General features: G+C 54.9%; 6 protein-coding genes across 6 annotated transcripts; 4 read left to right on the top strand and 2 right to left on the bottom strand.

Moving 5' to 3' along the window:
- Positions 1 to 17: 17 nt before the first annotated feature.
- Positions 18 to 1,948, bottom strand: ACRALDRAFT_212800 (uncharacterized protein; the record flags this gene model as incomplete). The annotated part of the gene is made up of 14 exons (XM_071023950.1): positions 18 to 57; positions 144 to 176; positions 218 to 264; positions 300 to 383; positions 455 to 473; positions 518 to 631; positions 670 to 697; positions 738 to 784; positions 837 to 881; positions 930 to 1,213; positions 1,260 to 1,687; positions 1,733 to 1,845; positions 1,888 to 1,897; positions 1,927 to 1,948. The coding sequence occupies 14 exons, from the start codon at positions 1,946 to 1,948 to the stop codon at positions 18 to 20; spliced, it is 1,314 nt and encodes a 437-aa protein (XP_070871391.1).
- A 2,387-nt stretch (positions 1,949 to 4,335) lies between these two features.
- Positions 4,336 to 6,736, top strand: ACRALDRAFT_2037176 (uncharacterized protein). Its single transcript, XM_071020826.1, has 4 exons — positions 4,336 to 5,328; positions 5,392 to 5,472; positions 5,543 to 5,689; positions 5,760 to 6,736. The coding sequence occupies exons 1-4, from the start codon at positions 4,816 to 4,818 to the stop codon at positions 5,946 to 5,948; spliced, it is 930 nt and encodes a 309-aa protein (XP_070871390.1). The 5' UTR covers positions 4,336 to 4,815; the 3' UTR covers positions 5,949 to 6,736.
- Positions 6,737 to 8,594: 1,858 nt separating this feature from the next.
- ACRALDRAFT_1020247 (glycoside hydrolase family 16 protein) lies at positions 8,595 to 9,793 on the top strand (the record flags this gene model as incomplete). The annotated part of the gene is made up of 3 exons (XM_071014746.1): positions 8,595 to 8,640; positions 8,726 to 9,163; positions 9,249 to 9,793. Coding segments are annotated over 3 exons (1,029 nt in total), but the record flags the coding sequence as incomplete, so codon positions are not given.
- A 1,455-nt stretch (positions 9,794 to 11,248) lies between these two features.
- ACRALDRAFT_1065506 (uncharacterized protein) lies at positions 11,249 to 12,356 on the top strand. Its single transcript, XM_071017172.1, has one exon. It carries the CDS (start codon positions 11,439 to 11,441, stop codon positions 12,186 to 12,188), a length of 750 nt encoding a protein of 249 aa, XP_070871388.1. The 5' UTR covers positions 11,249 to 11,438; the 3' UTR covers positions 12,189 to 12,356.
- A 211-nt stretch (positions 12,357 to 12,567) lies between these two features.
- On the top strand, positions 12,568 to 18,720 carry ACRALDRAFT_1044451 (uncharacterized protein). Its single transcript, XM_071015354.1, has 8 exons — positions 12,568 to 12,928; positions 12,991 to 13,498; positions 14,907 to 15,113; positions 15,200 to 15,818; positions 16,012 to 16,818; positions 16,905 to 17,044; positions 17,128 to 17,721; positions 17,810 to 18,720. The coding sequence occupies exons 1-8, from the start codon at positions 12,606 to 12,608 to the stop codon at positions 18,017 to 18,019; spliced, it is 3,408 nt and encodes a 1,135-aa protein (XP_070871387.1). The 5' UTR covers positions 12,568 to 12,605; the 3' UTR covers positions 18,020 to 18,720.
- A 115-nt stretch (positions 18,721 to 18,835) lies between these two features.
- ACRALDRAFT_1072320 (uncharacterized protein) lies at positions 18,836 to 20,320 on the bottom strand (the record flags this gene model as incomplete). The annotated part of the gene is made up of 1 exon (XM_071017965.1): positions 18,836 to 20,320. One exon carries the CDS (start codon positions 20,318 to 20,320, stop codon positions 18,836 to 18,838), a length of 1,485 nt encoding a protein of 494 aa, XP_070871386.1.
- Positions 20,321 to 21,025: the final 705 nt, after the last annotated feature.

Below are 21,025 nucleotides of genomic sequence, written 5' to 3'. Positions count from 1 at the left end.
GCCGAGCCCCAGGCGGTCTAATGGTCATCTTTACACATCTCGGGCCAATCCTCGAATCTCGACCATGTTCGGACATATTAGTCCTCCTGACTAGGTACCATAGATCACACACCTGCCTACTTCTACGGATACCGCCTTGTCACATCTGATCCGGGATGAGCAAGTCGGAGCCACGGCTGCAACAAACGATGACCTGTCTCCTGGCCCCAGCTACTACTTCCGTACCTGGGCTACATCATAAGGGGTGGCGACAGGATGTCTATGCTGCCTGGGGAGGATCATGGGCGACTATCCAGTACCTCCTCGTTCGTCCCATTTCCGTGGCTGTGGTCGGCGGGGACTTTTGATGTTCGGATGATGGTCTTCCCGGCGATCATCTGTCCCTACGAGCCCGTTGGTGGTGACCCAGGGATATGCGAGGTAGCAGCATAATCAGATAACGCAGCTGACACACGCCACCCGCCCAATCAACACTGTGACGAACTGACTGTGCGAGCCTAGAATAACGAATGAGCACAAAGATTCTCTGGTTCTCAGGGCAAGTTTGCGAGAAGCGTGGCATGCAGCTTGCCTCGTGGATCGCTCCTCCGGAGTTTTCTTCTTGGGGTTTTCTTTTGGTATTGCCTGGACTCTGTCCGCCTCAAACCAAACCGAACCCACCCCTCCTACCTTCCCCGGTGGCCATCCTGTAGCTCAACTTGTAAAGCGGCCCGTACTAATAATGAGAAAACCGCAACTCAAGAGCTCCTGAGAGAGATGCCAGTGATCTCCGCCCTCCGGACTGCTGTTTGGAATGAAAGACCGCTTTAACGATTACACCAACAAATGCAGGACACGGCTGGCTTTCGGGAGTGCATGTTTCCGGCAAAGGCAGCAAAAGGCTGAATACATGATCCCACTAGAGGGTATTCCTATCGAAAAAGGCAAACCTTGGACTCATTTCCACGACCAGCGCGTGCTGTTTTCTGCCGTGCCGGCCGGTTGCCCCCTCTGAAAACTCAACGCTGTGTCTCATGGTGAGGCCATGTCGTTGAATGTTCTGCCAACGTCGATAATTCCCACGGCAAACGACAAAAAAAATCAGCGGTTGCCGTCTCGTCAAGACAAGTGCGTGCTGATCTCTGTGCCGGTTAGCAGAAGAGCCGCAAGCCGACTCTGACCCCTCACGATTCTCTTCACCCGCATTAAACATCCGGTTCACCTGGTTTATCCTCTGACATGTGCCGTTTCAATGTGCCGTTTCAGAGGTACAACGCGACCATATAACGGAGAATGTTCGACGTTGAAGTAGTTGATATTTTGTCCTGCAGGCCGTGGGAGGCGTTTGACTTGACTGGTCCCAACAACCAAGTTTGATTGTGCCCAGAGGCATACGCCGCTGTTGATCCATGCATTCGGCAGTTGACTATGTTGTCGATTCTCCTAATATTTGGACAATGTTGGAAATGGCCCAGACTGCGAACCCCGTCAAGTGCTTCGCTGTACAAGCCACCAGGTTTCACGAAGTTCATAGAACGGAAAAGACGAGAATAGCCATTTAGGTCTTCTCCTCGAGACATCATGGAAAGCAGCTGCAGGGAGATGCCAATGTGATGCTGGACCGGAAGACGCCAAAAGGCCAGTACTTCGTATTTCTTTGGCGGTTCAGGTGTCATCAATTTGAAGCATACGCCGGCGACACTCGTAGCTCAGCAACTAGCGCAACACAGCGCAGCCCGTGGATTAAAAACACATATCAAACAGGCAAACAGTAGAGGACATGTCGCATTCAGAGCCGTCTCCCTTTTATTCATCTGAGAGGTCTGTGGTACATCTGTACCGGCTTGCAAGATGCGGAGAGGTATCCTGTACTTGCACGGTTTACATTTAGCAAGTCACTTTACCCACTCATTAGGTACTGGTACACACGGGATGAACTAAGCTGACTGACAAGCGCGCAATCCAGCATCCGGGTTCCTAAATTATCGTTTGGCCTTGTAGGTATGGTACATATCGTACGTAATTTCCGATACACTTTTAAACGTTTTGGAATATGCGTAATATTATAGACCCGGTAGTACGGCCCTAGGCATAATAATCGTGCTATATAACTTGATATTTGTTTTCTAATATCAGAAGGCACGATGTTTTCTTAGGTCTATGTGTACGTTATAATATACGTATAATTAGGAGAATTATAATTCGCTTACAGAGTATAAACATTGAGATGACTAAGTATCAGTGTGGTAACAACTATTATTAATTGGGTTGGCAATTAAGACTTTTGACGTAAGGGACTGAACACGGACCAATGAACGGTTATTTCGCAGAACTACGGACCCACTCATCCTCTTGTTCACGTCACGTAAAAAATACGCGGACCATGTATTCGTACTCCAGGGCATTTCCCTTCCCCCCGTCAGCTTAGCAATTCCTCTCCCCTTTCACCAACCCACATTTGGAAGCCTTCACGCCCAAAACACCAGTGAACGAGAAGTTACTTCCATCAGAAGTACCTCGCTGCCACTCTTGTCGAGTCTACTTCCCACGACATCGTACTTCTTCCCTATACCGTCTTGTAAGGTATGTCCAGGTATCTATTTATTTGCTACTTCCCATGAGACTACCAGCCTCGTGGTCGATCCACCGAAGCCGTTGCAACTACACACATCCCCTTGTTGCACGCGTGTTTATACCATCACTCAATTGAAAGAGCATACTTTCTAACGCAACAGTAAAGAAGGACTGGGGAAACACGCCATTCATCGTTCCTATTGCAGTCTCGCAGCCATTATATCGCGCAGCGACCAAATCTACGACGTAACAGGGTGGCCGCTTTCCACCGCTATACGCACAGGCTTCGTATCTCATCACGCCCTGACCCACGTTTTAGCCTCGACTGTACGCGTGCTCATTTCCTCTCGCAACTCTATTTTCCCACGAAGTAAGTGTGTATTCTTGCGCGCCTGTTTGTACCTATCTACCTTATTCGTACCTTCACCTTCCATCCTTTCACCACGCCTACCCGGTCGGTGTACGTACTTGCACCCTCCAGTCCCTCCTTCCTTTTACTCGAGTCAAACAGCACTCCACTGTTTCTCGCCACCTCGCCACACCCATCCACCTATCTCATCAAGTATCGAACCGAACTACCCACACAAGACTTATCCACGCCACGTTTGAATTTCAATACTGCGCCATAGCCGAGTACGTTGTTGAGGTGAACAACTCGGGAGGAAGCCTGCGAATAGCCCGGTCAGCGATTCGAGAAGTCTCGGGTCCTCTACCATTCCACTTTAACACGACGCGTACTGCAAGAGTGTACGTTGTACACGCCCCACTCGGTCTCCTGCAGTTGGTTGGCCAAAATTCCATATCTGACCAATCGTGTCCCGCTGTTTCCCCTCCCTTGCCCTTTCTGCTTTTTGCTTTGTCCCTCCCCCGCCACCCCAATAAACGCCGTGCTCAGCCTTTTCCCACTGGAACAACACTTTATCCACTACATCGCCTCCCGTTTATCTGTTTAACCGTTACATCATCTCATTCAGACCCCACTTTCAGACTGTCCCCTCTGACCAAGGATTCAAGAAGCCCCAGCCCGGTTTTCATTCCGGAGTACTTCAACCTGCTATCCCACCGATCCACATCCTGGGGCGTGTAGCTCTTTTGTTCTCTCAACATCACCACACAAACATCGAAGTACCTTCCAATTTTCCCGCAAAAGTCGTCTGGTACTTCGCGTCCACCCAGATACTACGTCGATCGTCTTGACACCCAATCTCCATCAATCTCGCGATTTCCGCTACCATTGTCAAGTCGACGATACCTGCCCGTAAGTACCTGCGCGCGTCCTTTTTCCTTTGCGTCTTCTTTTCTCGACTCTCGCCTGCCTTTGATCCCCCATCATCATCGTCACTGTACCTGTGTCAGCATGCACGCAATTTCAGAGACGCGTCCGCGTTCGCGCTGGGGGTCGGCGCTCAAATGCTGCCATCACACTACATGCGCCATGCCAGCCCGTTCAAGTTTTGCTTCAGGCTACATCATCATAATCCCGTCTGCTCATTCATATTCGCCGCACATCCTTCATGTTCCTGCTGCCTCTACCAGAGCCGATAGGGCTCCTTAACCTCGACGTCCCTCTCTGCTGTTTCTCTTCTTCTGGGTTTCGGACCCGCTCAATTACGGCTTCCGGTTTCCATGGACTGTTCCGTTGTTTCTCTCGACGACCGGTACACGGTATTTCTTCCGAAACAATTTACTAACATGTATTTGCACAAAGATCATGCAGCAGTGGCAAGTCGGCCCAGTGCCGGAGTACATCTACTCCAACTCCACTCACCAGCCAAGCGATATCCAGTAAGTACATCGGCTCATTGTATCCGTACCTTCACCATGTACTTCACCTCGCCCCTGCCTCGAACACCCCCCCTTGGTTTGTCACTCTGTGAGACTATTCCCAAACCTCACAAACTACAACCCGAATGTACAAACCCGTTCAGGTACACATGTATACCTTCCGACCCCGTCGGTCAAGGCTTGGCCTCGCCTGCCTTGGTGACACCAGTCATTCGTGGTCGTACCTTTCCCCGGTTTCATTTCCACAATACCTTTGTCTCTTTCTTATCCCCATACAAGTCCTTCTTACCCATACCCACACGGAGCCGTCGTTGAACGCCGAATGTCCGCGCGCGTTAGTGGTTCATCGGTCGCGGCTATGCTGTTGTTTCTGATACCTCTGATGATTTGTATCAGGGGATACAGGACCCACGTTGCTAACTTGGCTACCGTCGAAGTGGTGCCCAGCATCCCTACCAGCCGGCCCAGCAGTCGGATATGCAGCACCGTGACCAGCGTCAATTCCAGTACGGTGGACCTCCGCAGGCTAGCCCGACTGGCCAGCAGCAACATCCGCAACATCATTCGGCACCGGTACAGCCTAATATGAATGTACCCCAGCAAGCACCGCAACAGCAACCTACTCCGCAGCAGGCGCCGACACCGGCCCCGGCGCCGGCAACTGGTCGCCGTAAGCGGCCTGCTCCATCGGCCGCCCCCCAGGCCACTACAGGCGCTCAAACCGGGCCTCCCACCGCTCAGGGGCCGGCTGGTGCCCAGACTGGTGCGCCTACCGCACAGGGCGCTCCGGCGCAGGGTCAGACGCAGGCCCCTGGTCAGGTCCAGGGCCAGGCCCCCGGTCAGGCCGCTCCGACCGCCGATGCCAATTCTGCCACTCCTCAGCCGCCTCCTCCAAAGAAGACTCGCACCAACACCCCTTGGACCCCTGCCGAGGAGCTGAGATTGAAGCACATGCGTGATGCCGGAAACAGCTGGGCCGAGATTGCCAAGGTTTGCCTTTCCTCTACCTCGCCTCCCTGCGTCCCACGGTTTATACTGACGAGTCTTGGATAGACATTCCCTACCCGTACTGAAGGTAGCGTGAAGAAACATTGGTACAAGGACATGCATTATGCAGAGTTTGCGGAGGATGAGGTTCGTCTGCCTCCTGTTCCCGTTTCCCCAAGTCGAAGTAATATCCGGGGTCAACTAATTATATGGACAGAGCCAGGCCCTCCTAAATGCAATCAAGGAGTACGAAAACAACAAGTGGAAGGTGATTGGCCAAAAGGTCGGCAAGCCAGCGAAAGCCTGTGAACAATACGCCAAGGAACACTTTCCCGGTATGTTTAACCAGGACGGCACCTTCGATGTCAGTAACTATCATTCCAGCGACTCTTGTTGTGAAGTGTCTAATTGCTAAAAGTCCGTTTCGACGACAGAGCTCTGGCAGAAAACCCCGGGCCGATAAACGACGATTCCGAAGGTCGACCGTCGTAGAGACTCCCCCTGCAGTCAATCCCGCTACTCCCGCCAATCCCACCAACGCCCCCCATCCCCCTCATCCCCCCCATCAGGCGCATCCCACCCATCCGACCAATGCCGTCAATCCTGGCAATCCAGCGCAATAGCGGAGAGCTTGACTGCCGCCTTGTCTGCCAACACGAGAAGTCGTTCTAAACCCAGGCCGGTGCCCGGACTGGTACTGCTCTCGACCTTATTCGTTTATTCCGTCTGACATTCATCCTCTTTTTTTCTTTTCGTCTTTTCGTCTTCGTCTTTTCTTTTACTTTTTTTTGCTCTTTGGTGCACTCTTCACTCACGATTCCATGATTCGGTCTGGGAGGAAGGATTTCAAATGGTCCCATGGACGAACCACATCTCACAGCATGGTCTTCCATCGCTTTTCGATACCCGGCCTGCTGGGTCTGACAAGCATGGAAGGTCTTCGGGTGGGAGATCCTTGGATTTGCGGGTGACTGGGGTCGTTTAGTCGACATGGGTGTACCTCCCAGACCTATCCGGCCAAGAGGAGACGGAGGGAAGGTTTTCAAGATATGGGACGCTCAGTCTGTCAATGGGAAGGAAAGTTTCGGTTTGTCACGGGGTCGATGTATTATTTTTATGGGGGAGGGCAATCGGGTTGGCTGTCAGAGTGGTCTTTTGCTTGTCTTAAGAGAAGAGAACGAAAGTATGTCTTTCCCGTCACCTCTTCCCGTATTTCCAAATCAGGATCAAGGGAATTGCGGAAGGCTAAGGACTGGCAAGGTGCTTGGGTTCTTGGGACCACGGACCACGGATCACCAGTCCATGCAACAGGTATTAATACACTTGGGAGCAAGGATGGATAGGGCAAGGATGGACGAGACACAGATAGCCAGTGTAAAAAGAGCTCGTTCGAATCTACACCCCAACATTCGATACATCTTTTCCGTGTAAATTGGTAGCGACGTCACTTTGCTCTGGAAGAGATGGGTGTCGGTCATGATAAACGTGATTGTAGCGGTAAATGGGATCGAGGCGACAGCAGGCCTTGCGGTAAGGGGGGTTAGGGTGTTATGATGGCAGTTGATGGTGAATGTACTCGTACAAAAAGACCATGAGGAATTTTGGGAGTCATGGAGGGATAGGGCCGCCCACGGGTGGTTGTCAGCCTGGGTTTTTTTCCCGATTATGAAGTACCTTGCGGATGATGATTCTTGTTTTGGTCCTATATGTAGGCTGTCTTCTACGACCGGGCGACTGAAGCCCCAGAGTGCGCTTTGATCTACATATCGGAAATGTCGCTGCATTTCCCCCCCTTTTTCATTCCTACCACGACGCGGATTGTTAAAGCTCATGAGCTTATTAGTAATACTACGTACTGGCCGGCCAGATCGATTGCCTGACGGGCGATCGGATGGCGAGCCATTTCTCTCGGGTGAACGAAACCCGCAGAGTAAAATGGCAACACAACACAAGGAGAATGAATATCAAGGAGAGAAGTAAAACAAAAAAAAATGAAAAGAACAGAGGAAGAAAGTGACGTCGCCAGTGAATTGATCACAGAATTGCCATGAATATCCAAAGATCGCTGATCAAGTTGGGTCGTTCGGCTGTTTTCTATAATTAATACGGATCGTCCTACTTTGTAGTGTGCCCATACTCCCGGATGGTCGAGGCTAACACGAGAGACGCCACATGATTTTTACGAGGTGATAGTGGCCCCGTTGGTATTTAACGAACCTCTGCATGATTGGACAACCAGACGGAATTGCGTGGCTCCGAGTGGGGTGTCCATCCCAAGTCTCTTGAGTGATTGGTTCTTCAAAGCTCTGGTTCGTGGTTCCACCTCGTTTCCCCTGGGTCTAGAGATCGGGAGTTCAGAGGGGTACCTTTCGACGTGGTATGATGTAGGTACGTATACACGTGTGGAGTGCCTTGACCTTTCCCCTTTCGAACACGCTCCCTATCCCTCCATTGTCCTTTCCCTCTCCCATTTAATTTCCCTTCAACCTCCGACTTGGCTTCCAAGGTTCTCTCCCAAAACCAACCAAGATCGGTCGTCTATTCACTCGTTGTTGACCCGATTTGACACCAGTGTCATCATCGCTCGTTAGGTGACCTGGTTCCGCCTCGCTTTATAATTTTTTGGCTCTTCTTAGACTCTCGTCTTCACCTGCATCGTACGAAACGTCTACATACGCGTCTACGACCGCTAATACGCCCGATCGATCCGCTGCAATTAGGCCCCTTGTCCTACCCGCCTGTCGTTGGTGTACGACGCGACCCAATCGATCGGTGTCCCCAACAAAGTCCTCAACGAACCGATTTCGACGTCGACGACGACGACGACTACGTCCAATTTAGTTCGAATTCCCATTGCAAAGAAAGAAGAGTTGCCCGTGTGTCAGATTTGGCCAGCATCGAATATATTATCCCCGCCGCCTACGCCTGCCCGAACTATCGTATATAGAGTGGCCGACGACGGATTTTTTTACCTGCTCAGACGTTCACCTACCGACTGGACCTTTCATCCGAAATATACCAGCCGGGTTCCAACATACATAATCATCAAAAGGGACGCAACGGCACGGTACCCTCTCAAGCCACTCGTTTCGACACAGTGTCGGTGGTAGGAGCTGCGTGCTCGGAATATCTAAACATTTTCTCGCAACATTCCCCTCGTCCCACGTACTTGCATACGCATAAGCATCATGCGTGTTTCAACACTAGCCCTCGGCGCGGCCCTGTTTGGCGGCGCGGCCGTCATGGCCCAAAGTAGCGACCAACCGACTTGTGGTGTCGACCAGAAATGTCCCGAATATGCTCCCTGCTGTTCCAGTACGTCCCTCCTCTTGTTGAGACGACTTTGCAATCCCCATGTCATTCCATTGATATCATCAGCATCACTGACGGACCCTTGCAGTGTACGGACAATGTGGCGTGGGCGCGTACTGCCTTGGCGGGTGTGACCCCCGGTCATCCTTCTCCATTGACTCGTGCATGCCCGCTCCTGTCTGCGAGGACCGCAAGATGAAGATGAACAGCCTTGATCGCATCAAGGATATCAGCAAATATCTCGGCGATCCGAGCGAAGCCGACTGGGTGTCTCAGGGCGAACCTGTCATTACCCAGGGCAACGTCCTCCTGACCATGCCCAAGGGTAGCGTCGGCACCGTCCTCTCCTCCACCGTCTACATGTGGTACGGCAGTGTCAAGGCAAGGATGAGGACCTCGCGTGGCCGCGGCGTTATCACTGCTTTTATCCTCTTCAGCGACGTCCAGGACGAGATTGACTACGAATGGGTCGGGGTCGACCTGGAGACATCCCAAACCAATTACTACTTCCAAGGCATTCCTGATTGTAAGTCTTTTTTTTTCTCCCGTTTTTCATCCTTTTGCCGTTTTCCTATCATTCTCTCAGTAATACTAACGGCAGCGTGTCAAAGACGAGCAATCGAAGAATATTAGTGTATCCGATTCGTTCCGTAACTGGCACGAGTACGAGATCAAGTGGACGCCGGATGAAATTTCCTGGATCGTGGATGGCGAAGTCGAGCGCGTCAGGAAACGGGCTGACACGTGGAACGCCACGTCTCAGAACTTTGCATACCCTCAGACGCCGTCTCGTGTCATGTTTTCGGTCTGGCCTGGTGGTCTCGAGAGCAACGCCGAAGGTACCATTAACTGGGCAGGAGGCCTCATGGACTGGGAGCACCCTGACATTACCGAATCCCCCGGTTACTTCTATGCCGCCGTCAGCGATGTCGAGATGAAGTGCTACAATGCCGACAGCGCGCCGGGCACGAACAGTGGTCGCAGCTATACCTATACCAGCACGAGGGGCACCAACGACACCGTGGTCGACGGCGATGAGCGCACCACGTTGAAGAGCCTGCTGGGTACGGGACTCGACAGAGACAGGGGCGAGGACGACGATGACGACGACGACGAGCCAACATCTACCAAATCCGGTTCATCCGCCACTGCCACTCCGACCCGCCGGCCCAATACCATTCCCGGAGGCGGCTCCGACCCGGGTACCACGGTACCTGGCTCGGATGAGGGGAATAACAGCAACAACGACAATAGCAGCGGCGGCGGCAGCGGTGGTAACGGCGGGAACGGCGGGAACGGTGGTGGGTCTGGCGGTGGCGACATGGGGTCGGGCGGCAACGGCAACTGCGACCCCCGCCAGTTCAGCCAGGACGAGGATGCCTGTGGATCCGGCGGCGAGGCTGCTGGTTCGGACGACGCGCCCAGCGCTGGGTCGTGGGGACAGGAGAAGACGACGGGTGCGAGCGCCTTTGCTGCTCTCGTCGCAGTCGCAGGGCTGTTCTTCATCTAGGTCTCTTTTCGAGTCCTAACTCTTTCGAACCACCACTCCCCTGTCGCAACACCCCATTGTTACTTTACAAGCTCCGTTTTGGCTTTGTTTTTCTTTTTATATCCTCTACCGTGCATCGGCATATTCTTTTGACATGATAGGAAACCCCGGAGTCCGTTTCTTCGTCCCGGGATCCCGGTGGTGGTAATGATGCTGTTTTGCGGTTTAATCTCTTGTATTTCTTGTTGGAATATCGCGTATCAACACTGTCGGGCCGGAGGTTTGACACGTGTCTCGGAGCTTTGTAGGTATTCTAGCAGTTGAGCCTCCCGATCGAGTGGTTCGTCCGTGTACCTAGCATGAGTGAACTGGTGCATCCAACCTACCTGCCCGAGATGGGATAGTAATGCTATAAGCCGTCCTTCCCTTACCGTTCAGTTTACATCCTGGAGGACACCAGGGAGGACCTGTACTGTTTTCGGTAGATGGATTGGGAGGTTGAAAATAGGCAAGTGATTGTATTCTTCAGGTAATACAAGGTCGGGGTTGATGTCTGGTCTTTGTAATTGGAGCAGCTGGGCAAACGGATTTACTGATCCGAATATAATCTTTGCGACGTTCGACCTCTACGCACCACATATAGAGGTCGACTTGACTGGCTGTCCGAGAGTATTCGTACTTCGTACGCGTTTGGGCATGCGTACTCCGTTTCAGGCCGGGAAGGACATAAGTTAATACACAAGTGTGTGAGCGGGATGGGATCGACAACGACGCTGACAAGGGGCGGTGGGCAGTTTTTGGGGGCCATCTTGAGAGCGACGACGCGAATGACTATTGAATGGACCTCGGACTAGAGCTTGTTCTATTTTAGAGGGCAATCGACAGGACCTACTTGACTTCCAGGTTTCTAGGGTCTACTGCTGTCGGCGAATAGAAGCTTACCGCCCCAGTGGTTCGTTCGTTCGCGCTGCGAAGCGCGAAAGCCCGAGGACGCCATGACCGCTTACTACGCGTGGTTTGTTTGCTAAATTTAAGTGCCCAGGTGAGACAAACATTTGGCAACTCTGCTATATTGCCCGGGTAGCTCAAAATAAATATGTATAATAATATAAGCAGGGGGTGGTCACGGCAACCCTAGGATCGTATCACATACATACAGACTGGTGTCTCGTTTCTATCCTACTTCTCCCACTTGTCCTCTATGCCGTTGGAAGTCTATGCACTGGTTCTATATCGATTGCTTAACTAAGACCGAGACGTTCCAAACACCCACCACCACCTACGAATACGCCTTTGCGAAACACTCTCCGCCATGTCCCAGCCCCGGTCCATCGCCTTCCTCGGCGCCACAGGCGGCAGCGGTCGGTCGGCGCTCCGGCACGCCCTCGCCGCAGGGGTGACCTGCATCGCGCTCTGCCGCAACCCGTCCAAGCTGTCGGCGGACTTTCCCGCCTCGTCGCACCCGAACCTGACGATCCGGCAGGGCAACGCGCACTCGACGGACGACGTGTCAGGGATACTGGTGGACCCGTCGGACCCTTCGCGGCTGGTGGACGCCGTGTCGTTCAGCATCGGCGGGGCGTTCGATTTCTCGCGCATGGCGATCCCGGACCGGGACGTGTGCAACAAGGCCATGACGGCGCTCCTGGAGGCCCTGCGCGGGTTGCGCGCCCGGGGCGTCGCGGGGCGGCCGCGGCTCAGCGTCGTGTCTACGAACGGCATCACGGAGCGCCGCGATTTCCCGCTGCTCGCGTACCCGCTGTACCACTACATGCTGAAGATCCCGCATGCCGATAAGCGGATCATGGAGGATGCGCTGTTCGCAGAGGCGGCGCGCGGGGGGGAGGGCGAGGCTTGGACGATTGTGCGGCCGAGCTTGTTGACGGATGGGCCGCTGTCGGGGAAGACGATCCGGTGCAGCGTCCATGATCCTGTGGCCGGCACGTGGGACAATGATGTGATTGGGTGGACGATTTCGCGAGAGGATGTTGGGAAGTGGATTTGGGAGAACGTCCTGCGGGATGGCAAGTATCTTTACAAGGCTGTGTCTATTACCTATTAGTTCCGGCGGGATGATGGTAGAGATTGGTTCTGATTTCATTCCATTATTTTCCGTTTGCTTGGAGTCGAGGGTGTTGGAAGTTGCTCAGGACGCCATTATTCTAGTTCAAGTGTAGAATTGATATCCAAGTAAGCGTCCTTTGACGATTTACCTGCAGTCACTGGTAGATATTCTGCAAATATTTGACTAACGCCCATACCAGAAACTGTTCTGATGGCCCGTGAACTTGATTTATGTGAAGCTGGAGATGCTTATTATTGGGAGTGGGCTGTCCAAGGGATCCCAGCTTAGTAAGCCGTGAGCCAAGGTCATGTGACATCTTGGCATGGTCCAAAGTGACTTTACGGAGACACGGGAGACGGGAAATTTTGAAGCTTCGCGAGTTTGGTCAATCAACGGTCGCCGCCCATCTTCACAATGCTTCCCCGCCCATCACCACTGCGTGTGGCATCATGCTGTAGCCGGCTACTGAGGCCGGCTGCGAACACCCCGAGCCTCGTTTCACTCTTCGCCGGCCTTACCATTGGTACCCGACAGGCCTCGATCCTCGCCAACCTACGAGACAACAAAGGCGCCTACCAGAAGCGGATCCGACTGGGACGAGGTGCTTCTTCGGGCAAGGGCAAGACATCCGGACGTGGCCACAAGGGTCAGAGACAGCATGGAAAAGTGAAGCCGTGGTTCCAGGGCGGCCAGACGCCTTTGATCGTACAACGGGGAAAGATGGGATTCGAGAACAGGTGCGTTGGAAGGTGCCACAGGGGACCGAGATGGTCGATGCTAACACGAAACATGGCAACAGACGCGCACCGGTAATGGCAAAGGTCAATCTCGACAAACTGCAAGAATGGATCGACGCGGGCCGGATCGACCCGACGAAACGCATCACGGTCAAGGAGCTCATCGAGTCGAGGCTGGTGGGCAGCATCAAGGACGGGATCAAGCTCCTGGGGCGGGGCAAGGAGGAGCTCCGGCAGCCGATCGACATTCTGGTATCGCGGGCGTCGGCGTCGGCGATCGACGCGGTGGAAGGGGCGGGCGGCAAGATCATGACGCGGTTCTACACGAAGCAGGCGATCCGGCGGATCGTCGAGGGCAAGAGCGAGAACACGGACAAGCCGCTGCCGGTGGGCGCGGAGCACGTCCCGAGCGTGCTGGCCGAGATGCGCCGCAAGGGGTTCCCCTACCGGTTGCCGGACCCGACGAGCCGTCGCGATATCGAGTACTACCGCGACCCGGCCCACCGGGGGTACCTGAGCCACCTGCTCAAGCCGGGCGAGTCGCCCAGTTTGTACTTTAAGGTCCCGACTGTTTCGGAGGTGGTTGCCAAGAGGCAGAAGGAGAAGCGCCCCGAGGAGGAGAAGGAGGAGAAGGCGGCCGATACCCTGTGGTGAGCCCAGGTTTGAGTGGAGGGAGAGGGAGACGGAGAGAGGAGACAAAAGGCTGTAACATGATTGTAATCATCTGGACTGGGCTGTAGGTAGAGTGGGTGGTCATGTACATTATGGTGAGAGAAGCGAATGCTATGTATAACATGCCATCTTGGATCAAGCTACCTTGTGTTCCCTATGAGTGCCGCTCTCCGTGTCAAACTTTTGTTATTTCATCGCCTAGCATCGTACGCCGGTATCCCGTGACCCAATGGTTGTCTCTTGTACGGCCTATTTTATTGTTATTCCTACGCTGGAAGCTCCTTCAAAGCAACGGAAGGCTCCAAGATGCTCTTGATATCAGCAATGCGATAACGCGATCCAAGTTGGACGGCCTGTACGAAAATTCCAAGGAACCCAGCCTGGAGGAACCCAGTCGGGAGGTGAGGATAGGTTTTTACATCGAATCTCGTCCATACTGTCCATTTCCTTCAGTCATCGACAGTAGGCTTTCAGTGCAAGATTCCCTGGCCGCATAGAAAACCAAAGCACCTACCACCTCGACTGACGGCAGAAGTTTGTCCGACTCCACTTCGAATTTCACGAGATAAAAAAAAAAAAAAAAAAAAAAAAAAGACCACTATTTAAGGTGATGCAAGAACTCTTTCTCTTTCAACTTTATTCATATCCTCCTTCCATAACCCACCCTCCGTCCCACAGTCGCGAGTGGCCTCGATCCGTCTGGTAAGTCTTTGTCTTTTCTTTTCAAATTGCCCTCCGCCCCTTGCATGATTAAATTTCCCATCAATTCGCAGTTTCCACGCAAGCCGTCGCCTCGAGCCTTTAGACGTGCGATGAGCGTTACACCTTCCTTGGATGTATGATTATTAAGGGCGTTTTGTTTTCATCAATGACATGATTCTCGTTCTTCAGACTATGATACTGACTAGGAACATCAGACAGTTTCTTTGCTTACGGCGAGACCTGGAGACGAAGTGCTTTTGTTTCCTTGGAATTGGAAGTGTTGGGCCAGGTCTAGTCAGGTTGTACTATGACTGCGGCCCTGTAGGTGTGCCACCAGCTAGTCTAGAATGACACTATTCCCTGTATTACATTGTTCATACCAGCGTGGAATCCTTTTTGTTTGACATGTTATGATCGTAGCCCAGCTCAGATGGACCTCCAATCTTCGTAGCTGTAATGTACCTGACGAATACACATGCAACCCGAATTGTACATATTGATACTGCCAACGCTCACCGACTTCCATTCTGATTGGCCATATGCATTGGTCCAGGATGACAGCTCCGTCGCTAGCGCCTTCCCTACGCATCGTCGTGCAGCACAGTGTAGTACAGTGCAGAACGGGGTATACGGGGTACATACATACGGCTTCTTGCACTGTCCACGCGCCAGGCTCAACCTACCTACCTGGGAACTGAAGGTGGTGCGCGAATTGCATCATCAATCCAGTATCCTTCCAGCCTCTCAACCCTATTCTGCATCAATCACCGCGGACTTCTCATCTTCTGATTCATTGTATTTCTTTCCTTTCGTGTTTCGCCTTGACGGTGGAGTTGATCTGGCCTTTGTTTCCTCGGCACTACATCCTCCTCTCCCTCCAACCGAACGGCAATCGAGATCGCATCCCTGATTGACCTCCCTTTCACACCACCGATACGTCGGCGCTCGCTCCATCTCGAGCATCACCTCCCCGTGCATCAGGGCCCCCCGAGGCATCGCCCGCCAGTCCTATCCAACATGTCCCTCTTCGGCTCATCGCCAGAGGAATCGCCGTCCTCGATGTCTCCCGCCGCCCCGTCCCGCTCCCTTTTCGACGACGAGGCCCAGCCGGCCAACAAGTCCACGTCCAATTCGCTCTTTGCCGACGACGACTTCTCGGGCGATGGGAGCAGGTCACCCTGGGATATGCCCACGCCCCGCAAGCAACAGTCTCGTGCCGACCTCATCCGCACCCTGCTTCCCGCCTCCGACTCCCCCGACAGCTACATTGAGGTGTTCGATAGGTTCGTGCGCGAGCATGGTGCCGCTGGCAAGGTCACTTCTGCCGGCGTGACCAAGCTCTTCGAAGAGGCAAAGCTCCGCGCCGATCAGCAGGCCGACATCATGTCCATCGTCGCGCCCGCCATTACCGCTCTGGACCTAGACCGCGCCGAGTTCAACGTGCTGCTGGCACTGGTTGGCTTGGCCCAGGAGGGAGAGACCGTCAGCTTGGACGGCGTCGATGAGCGCCGGAGAAGTATGTTGATTTGCTATCCTCGTTCCTTCCCCCGAAAAGAAACAACGCGTCGCGTCGTCTGCTCGTTTGCCATGACGTGCATGGAGTCCTCCACTCTGCTTCCGCCAAGCCTTTTCCTTATCAGCAATCCTCGTATCTCGGTGTGGGGGTTGGTTGGTTGGTTCACCCAGCTAATTGCCATAAACAACCTTAGACCTTCCTGAGCCCAAGCTCGCCAGTCGTCCCGATACCCCGGAGATGCCTTCAGCCTCCGAACTCGCCGCCAAACCCCCCCAACCTCCTGCATCACCTGCCAAGCAGCAACCGGATCAGCGACACCAACAACACCAGTCTCCTTCCCCGTCGAAACCCCAAACCATCCGACGGCCTCCCATGGAGTACCCCGAGGTAGACGACCCATGGGGTTCGCCCGGTGCCCATAGACATCACGACCACCCACAAACGATACCTCAGGCCAACGGCACCACTTCACAAAGCCACAATACCGATGCGACCACCGACTTTTCTGCCCCGGAAAACCCGCCCCTAGCAGACCGAACCTTGTCATCCTATACCGCACCCGCCGCGGCGTCTGGCACCGGCTCGGTTCAGCCGCCCGCGGAAACCTCAGTCAGCTCGCCGGCCGTGGGCGGCTGGGGCTATTTTGACGGCAACAGCCCCGGTGGAGGCTTCAACGACGCCTTGCCGGGCCCGCAGGTGGCAAATCCGTTTGGCAGCAACATTGGAAACCAAGGCGCCTCGCGCGACGCTTCAGATGTGCCCGCTCTGCGACCGACCGTCGGCCGTACGGGCCACGCCCCGGAGGAAACCGTCCTCGTCACCCTCATGCCCGAAAAAGAGGGCATGTTCTTGTTCCAACACCACAACTACGAAGTGTCGAGCGTGAGGCGGGGGAGCAAAGTCATTCGGAGATACAGCGACTTTGTGTGGCTGCTGGACTGCCTACACAAGCGCTACCCCTTCCGGGCACTTCCTCTGCTACCCCCAAAGCGTGTTGCAGGTTAGAGAATCCTGTTCCTGTCCCCCGTCGGTTTTCCCATGGTGCGCGCCCGTTCGCTGACCCCGTATCTTGTCCGTGTCTTCTAGTCAACGGCAACCACTTTTCAAACGATGGGGCTTTCATCGAGAAGCGCCGACGCGGGCTCGCACGCTTCCTCAACGCGCTCGTTCGCCACCCGGTGCTCGGCCAAGAACAACTCGTCATTATGTTTTTGACCGTCCCGACGGTAAGCCCATATCCCCTGACCGAAACCCGTCGCCACTACCTCTCTGATCTCCAGGCTGACAGGAAGGGGAAACGAAATCACAGGAATTGGCCGTGTGGCGCAAACAAGCAACCATCTCCGTCCAGGACGAGTTCGCCGGTCGTGCCCTCCCCCCGGGCCTCGAAGACTCTCTCCCGCCTACCCTGGAAGACCTCTTCAACCGAACCCGAGCTGGCGTGCGCCGTTCGTCTGAACTCTACATCGGCGTCTGCAACATCATGGACCGTCTTGTTAAGCGCACCGAAGGCGTGGCCGCAGACCACGCACGCATAGCGCTCTCCCTGCAATCTCTCACCGAAGCCAGCAACGACACGTACGCCACCGACACCAACGACGTGCCTCTCCTCAACGACGGCCTGATGGCCACAGGCAAGCATCTCCGGACCTGCCAGAGCCTGCTGGAAGACGAGAGCAAGGCGTGGGATGAGGGCGTGCTGGAGGATCTCAAGCGCCAGCGCGACACCCTCGTGAGCATCCGCGACATGTTCGAACGGAGGGACCGGCTCGACAAGGACAACATTCCCTACCTAGAGCGGAGGATACAGACCAACGAGACCAAGCTGGCCAATCTGCGCAACAAGCCCGAGGGCATGGTCAAGCCGGGCGAGATTGAGAAGGTCGTCGAAGCCATCATCAAGGTAGGAGGACCACTCGCTTTCCTCCCCTTCCTTTTCTCTTTTACCATGGGAGGCTCTGCCCTGCCACTTGCTGACCCGTTCCGTGCAGGACAAGGAATCTATCGTGAGCCAGCACAACAGGTCCGTCTTCGTCAAGGAGTGCATCCGCGACGAGCTGCTCTACTTCCAGTCGAACCAGTACCACGTTTCCCGCTGGAACCAGGATTGGGCCCAGGAACGTGTCAAGTACTCGGAGATGCTGGCGGAGAACTGGCGCCGCTTGCTGGACGAGCTGGATGGTATGCCCCTGGGCGACTAGGGCGGACGACCGTCCATGCTTTGCTAGGAACCATGATCATGGGGCCCGACAGGTAATGGTCACGACGTGAGACTCGAGTGAGAGACAAGCTCGAGTGGGCTGAGCTGCTGTATCAAAGTTGCCCTGCTGGCTGTGTACGTGTGGTATTGTTCTTCCTTTTCTGTACGTTTCCAAGCCTCCCCTTGGCGTATACCCTCTGCGTATCTATGAGCTACTTTTCAATCTATGGTATTTTACGAGCCTCTCAAACTAGTTGCCATCACAAGAGTGGACAATCCGACATGAGATACGCCCAGTAGATATTGTAGATTCTGACGGAGTGAAGGTAAGGAAGCACACGGTTCCGCCGACGCGCATCCCCTGACCATTCTCCCCTTTTGTCCCTGCGTTTCCCTCAAGTGGCAGGGTCTTGGAGCGACTCGACAACGGCGATGCCACGCTTTTGTATTTCTCTTTTTGTTTATTCTACCTTACTGTCACCGAGCACAATATCATATTCGCTAAAACACGGAAGAGACGGGGAAAGAAACTGTAAAGAGGACGGCAAACGAATCCACCAACAGACATGAGAACAACCGTGGCTATTATTCGAGCCCTGCCAGCACCTCACTCAGGACGCAAGCATGGCAACTCGAGAACCATCGCTCAACGTGCGTCTCATGTTTCACAAGCTCAATGTCCAGTTACAGTTGCTGGCTGGGCGACTCTATCCCGGCCCTTTTCCCGCGAAAAAGGACCGTTACAGAAGAGAAAGAAATGGACAAAATAAAAAGATACAGACTGGAACAGGAATGAAAGGGCTTTTCGGAAAACAGCTCATGGACACCACATCTCTACCGGCACTTTGCCTTCGGAGGCCAACTCTTCCAAAACCGTAAAGTCGAGGCCGTCCTGCCGGAAGGCGACGATGATCTTGTGGAAGCGATGGCGGAGCACCTCGGCGGTCCAATGCCGCCGGTCGTCCAGCTTTTCAATGTGCGGGATGGCCTCCTGTTTGACGAGGGGGTCCGCCCAGGCCACCTCGACGTTGCGGGACGCCATGAGGGCCTTGGCTAGTTCGAACCCCGGCGAGTTGGCCAGGTGTGACTGGCCGCGCTTGAAGCCCATGCCGACGACGAGGACCCGGGGCCTGACTCGCGGCTGTCGGGGCACACCTCCCTCTCTGCCGTTGCTGTTGTTATGCTCTGGGCACGCGGTGGCTGCGTGGTCCATCTCGTCGTCGGCCTGGGGGACGACGCCGGCGAGGGAACGGATGGCGCGCTGGGCGATGGCGGCGGGGCGGGCGCGCATCGTCTCGGTGGCGGCCTGGAGGAGGGGGAAGTGCGAGTTGGAGAGGAGGTAGTACGGGTTCACGGGGATGCAGTGGCCGCCGACGCCGAGGGACGGGGTGAAGGGCATGTAGCCAAAGGGCTTTGTGGAGGCGGCGCGGCAGACCTCGTAGGGGTCGACGCCGTGGGGGACGCAGGCGTCGGCCATTTCGTTGGCGAAGGCGACGCACATCATGCGCTGGCAGTTTTCGTAGAGCTTGGTCATCTCGGCCACCTCGGGCCGGGACACGGGGACGACGTGGTCGAACACCTGCTCGTACAGGCGGACGATGGCGTCCAGGGACCCCGGCACCACGTCGTCGAGGCCCGAGACGATCTTGGGGATGGCGTTGGCGGGCGGTTCGACGCGGCCCGGGTCGACGCGCTCGGGCGACATGCCGGCGAAGAAGCCGCGCTGCTTGGCCAGGGGCCCGAGGAGCTGGCGCGTCATGCCCACGGCCACGGAGGACTCGATGACGATGACGGAGCCGGGGCGGGCGTGGGCGGCGATGTTCTGGATGGCGGATTGGAGGAAGGAGGAGTCGATGCTCTGGTCCGGACGGAGGAGGGTGGGCACGGAGACGAGGAAGTGCGTGGCGTCGGCGAGGTCCCGCGGGTCGCTGGTGAACTTGGCCTTGGTATCGGGCCCGAAGGTGTCTCGGAGGTGCTGGACGCGCGGCTCGGAGACGTCGAAGCCCAGGACGCCGTATTTCCGGGCAAAGTTGCTCACGAGGTGCTCGCCGACGTAGCCTACGCCGAGGACGGCGACGAGCGTGCCCGCGCCGGCTTCGAGGTGGATGGAGCTGGCGACTGTGCCGCAGAGTTCCTCGTCCGACTCGCATGCTTCCGTCGGCGGGGTGATGGGGTAAAACCCATCAGTGGGGTATTCCCAGTGTCTGGTGCTGTCTTCCGGGGAGCTGGGAGGTGAGGCGGATCTGGGAGAGCCGCGTGGAGATGGCTCAGGGGTCCCGAGTTGGCAAATCTGGGCAGACATGCTGAGACTAGTACGGGCGGTTGCTGGAAGACGCGGCTCCCGCTGTTGGACAAGAAAAAATGAGAGGGTTTAGGGAAGATGTATCGGGTTGAGAGTTCTTGAAGGGGTGCAGGTACAGGGATAGATGAGGGACCCGGTTCACTTGGCGACAAGTAGGGGGAGAGGAGGGAGGAGAGTCTTTTGACGTGTAGTGGAGAGGGGAGCTAACAATGGTACGAGGGGCGGGTTGGATGATGAAAGAGGTTCAGGGGCAACAATGGCAGATGTGCATGTCCAAGGAGGGAAAGGGAGGTCAAAGGGGAGAAATAGGCGTACGAAAGGAGTATGAAAGCGGAGTGCAAGCTAGCTCGATGCAGTCGATTCAGCAAGACGTCAGCTTCATGTCGCCCCTTTCAAGCTCCAGCGAGAGCTTTTCTTTCCGGCAAAATTAGGAAAAGGCATCAATGTAATGGGCTAACTGGGTCTGCCCTGTTGACGTCTGAGACGATCTACAGATGGCCATGGGGCATTCCGACAGGCTGGCTCAAACTGGGACTGGTGATGTGGTGCCACCACGGGCCGCGAGAAACTTTGCCCTCCAAGATGTCAGGCACAAGGAGTATGTATACCCGTGCGTGTGAGTGTGTGAGTAGACGAAAACGTTTGGGAACCCGATTTAGGCGAACGACTGGAGGAAGACCTAGCGTATATGGACCATTCCAGGCA

The sequence above is a fragment of the Sodiomyces alcalophilus genome (assembly GCF_042370955.1).
Source record: "Sodiomyces alcalophilus JCM 7366 unplaced genomic scaffold ACRALscaffold_8, whole genome shotgun sequence".
In the NCBI taxonomy this organism is placed as follows: Eukaryota; Fungi; Ascomycota; class Sordariomycetes; order Glomerellales; family Plectosphaerellaceae; genus Sodiomyces; species Sodiomyces alcalophilus.
This window is presented reverse-complemented; position numbering and strand designations above follow the sequence as displayed.